At 50.0% G+C, this 1,716-nt stretch overlaps 1 protein-coding gene across 1 annotated transcript in view; it reads right to left on the bottom strand.

Annotated features, from left to right (window-relative positions):
• Positions 1 to 1,508, bottom strand: part of LOC121621091 (serine/threonine-protein kinase WNK4-like) — a 21,389-nt gene extending 19,881 nt beyond the window's left edge. The window contains exon 1 of the mRNA XM_041957406.1: positions 902 to 1,508. Within this exon, the coding sequence (XP_041813340.1) occupies positions 902 to 1,300 (399 nt within the window). The 5' untranslated portion in view covers positions 1,301 to 1,508. The remainder of the gene's footprint in view (positions 1 to 901) is intronic.
• Between the last annotated feature and the right edge of the window lie 208 nt (positions 1,509 to 1,716).

The following is a 1,716-nucleotide window of genomic DNA, read 5'->3' as shown; positions in this document are numbered from 1 at the left end:
AGTAAAATAGCCCTGTGACTGTTCTCCTGTTCTCCTGTTCTACTGTTCTATCTGATCTACTGTTCTCCTGTTCTCCTGTTCTATCTGTTCTCCTGTTCTCTCTGCTCTCATCAGATTACTGTGACTCAGTCGTTCATGTCAAAGCAGGATTTTACTGTTGGAGCTGGTCGAGCTTCATTTGAACTAATGATTCTTTTCATTCTGGATCAATCAGCTGATTATTTCCTCCATTAATCGATCGATCGATCGGTTTGGAAACATTTTCTGTGTGTGTGTATCAGTGTGTGTATCAGCGTGTGTGTATCAGTGTGTATCAGTGTATTTTAGTGTGTGTATCAGTGTATATCAGTGTGTGTATCAGTGTGTATCAGTGTGTGTATCAGTGTGTATCAGTGTGTATCAGTGTGTGTATCAGTGTGTATCAGTGTGTATCAGTGTGTACCTGTGTGTGTATCAGTGTGTATCAGTGTGTGTATCAGTGTGTATCAGTGTGTGTATCAGTGTGTATATCAGTGTGTATCAGTGTGTGTATCAGTGTGTACCTGTGTGTGCATCAGTGTGTATCAGTGTGTATCAGTGTGTGTATCAGTGTGTATCAGTGTGTATCAGTGTGTGTATCAGTGTGTGTATCAGTGTGTATATCAGTGTGTATCAGTGTGTATCAGTGTGTGTATCAGTGTGTATCAGTGTGTATCAGTGTGTGTATCAGTGTGTATCAGTGTGTATATCAGTGTGTATCAGTGTGTATCAGTGTGTATCAGTGTGTGCATCAGTGTGTGTATCAGTGTGTATCAGTGTGTATCAGTGTGTGTATCAGTGTGTATCAGTGTGTATCAGTGTGTGTATCAGTGTGTATCAGTGTGTGTATCAGTGTGTATCAGTGTCCACTGTTGCGTGTTACCTGCAGCTCACACCAGGCCACCTCCACCGTGGTCTCCGTGTCCAGTCCTCTGTAAACCGTCTTGAAGGATCCTCGTCCGATCTCGATGTTGAACTTGAGGAACCGTCCGTCGGGAGACGAGGCCACCGCCTGCGTCTCCTCTTCGTCGTGCTCCTCCTCCTTCTGTCTCCACGGTAACGCTTCCCTGTTGGAGTCCGAGAGCGTGGAAGTCGTCTCGTCCCCCGAGTCCGAGCTCACGTCGTGATTGGCCGACGGGTTCACAACGGCCTCTGATCGGACCTCCTCTGAGGTTGGCATGGTAATGGGAGGAAAAGGGGGAGGACTAGATTGTTCCTGGTCTTCTTCATCTTCTTCTTCAGGCCTTTTCTTGGTTTGGCTGTCAGCCGTCTGAGGCAGCATCCTGCTCAGACTGCTCTCCTCCTCCTGGTCGTCTCCTCCTCCTGGTCGTGGTCTCCTCTGTGTCGCTGGTTCAACTCCTACGCGGTGCCGTCAGAGGAGTCGGAGGAGCTGTCAGAGGAGTCAGAGGAGTCGGAGGGGTCAGAGGAGCTGTCAGAGGAGTCAGAGGAGTCGGAGGAGCCGTCAGAGGAGTCAGAGGAGCTGTCAGAGGAGTCGGAGGAGCTGTCAGAGGAGTCAGAGGAGTCGGAGGAGTCGGAGGAGTCGGAGGAGCCGTCAGAGGAGCTGTCAGAGGAGTCAGAGGAGCTGTCAGAGGAGTCGGAGGAGCTGTCAGAGGAGCTGTCAGAGGAGTCGGAGGAGCTGTCAGAGGAGTCAGAGGAGTCGGAGGAGTCGGAGGAGCCGTCAGAGGAGCTGTCAGAGGA

The sequence above is a fragment of the Chelmon rostratus genome, chromosome 17 (assembly GCF_017976325.1).
Source record: "Chelmon rostratus isolate fCheRos1 chromosome 17, fCheRos1.pri, whole genome shotgun sequence".
In the NCBI taxonomy this organism is placed as follows: Eukaryota; Metazoa; Chordata; class Actinopteri; order Chaetodontiformes; family Chaetodontidae; genus Chelmon; species Chelmon rostratus.
This window is presented reverse-complemented; position numbering and strand designations above follow the sequence as displayed.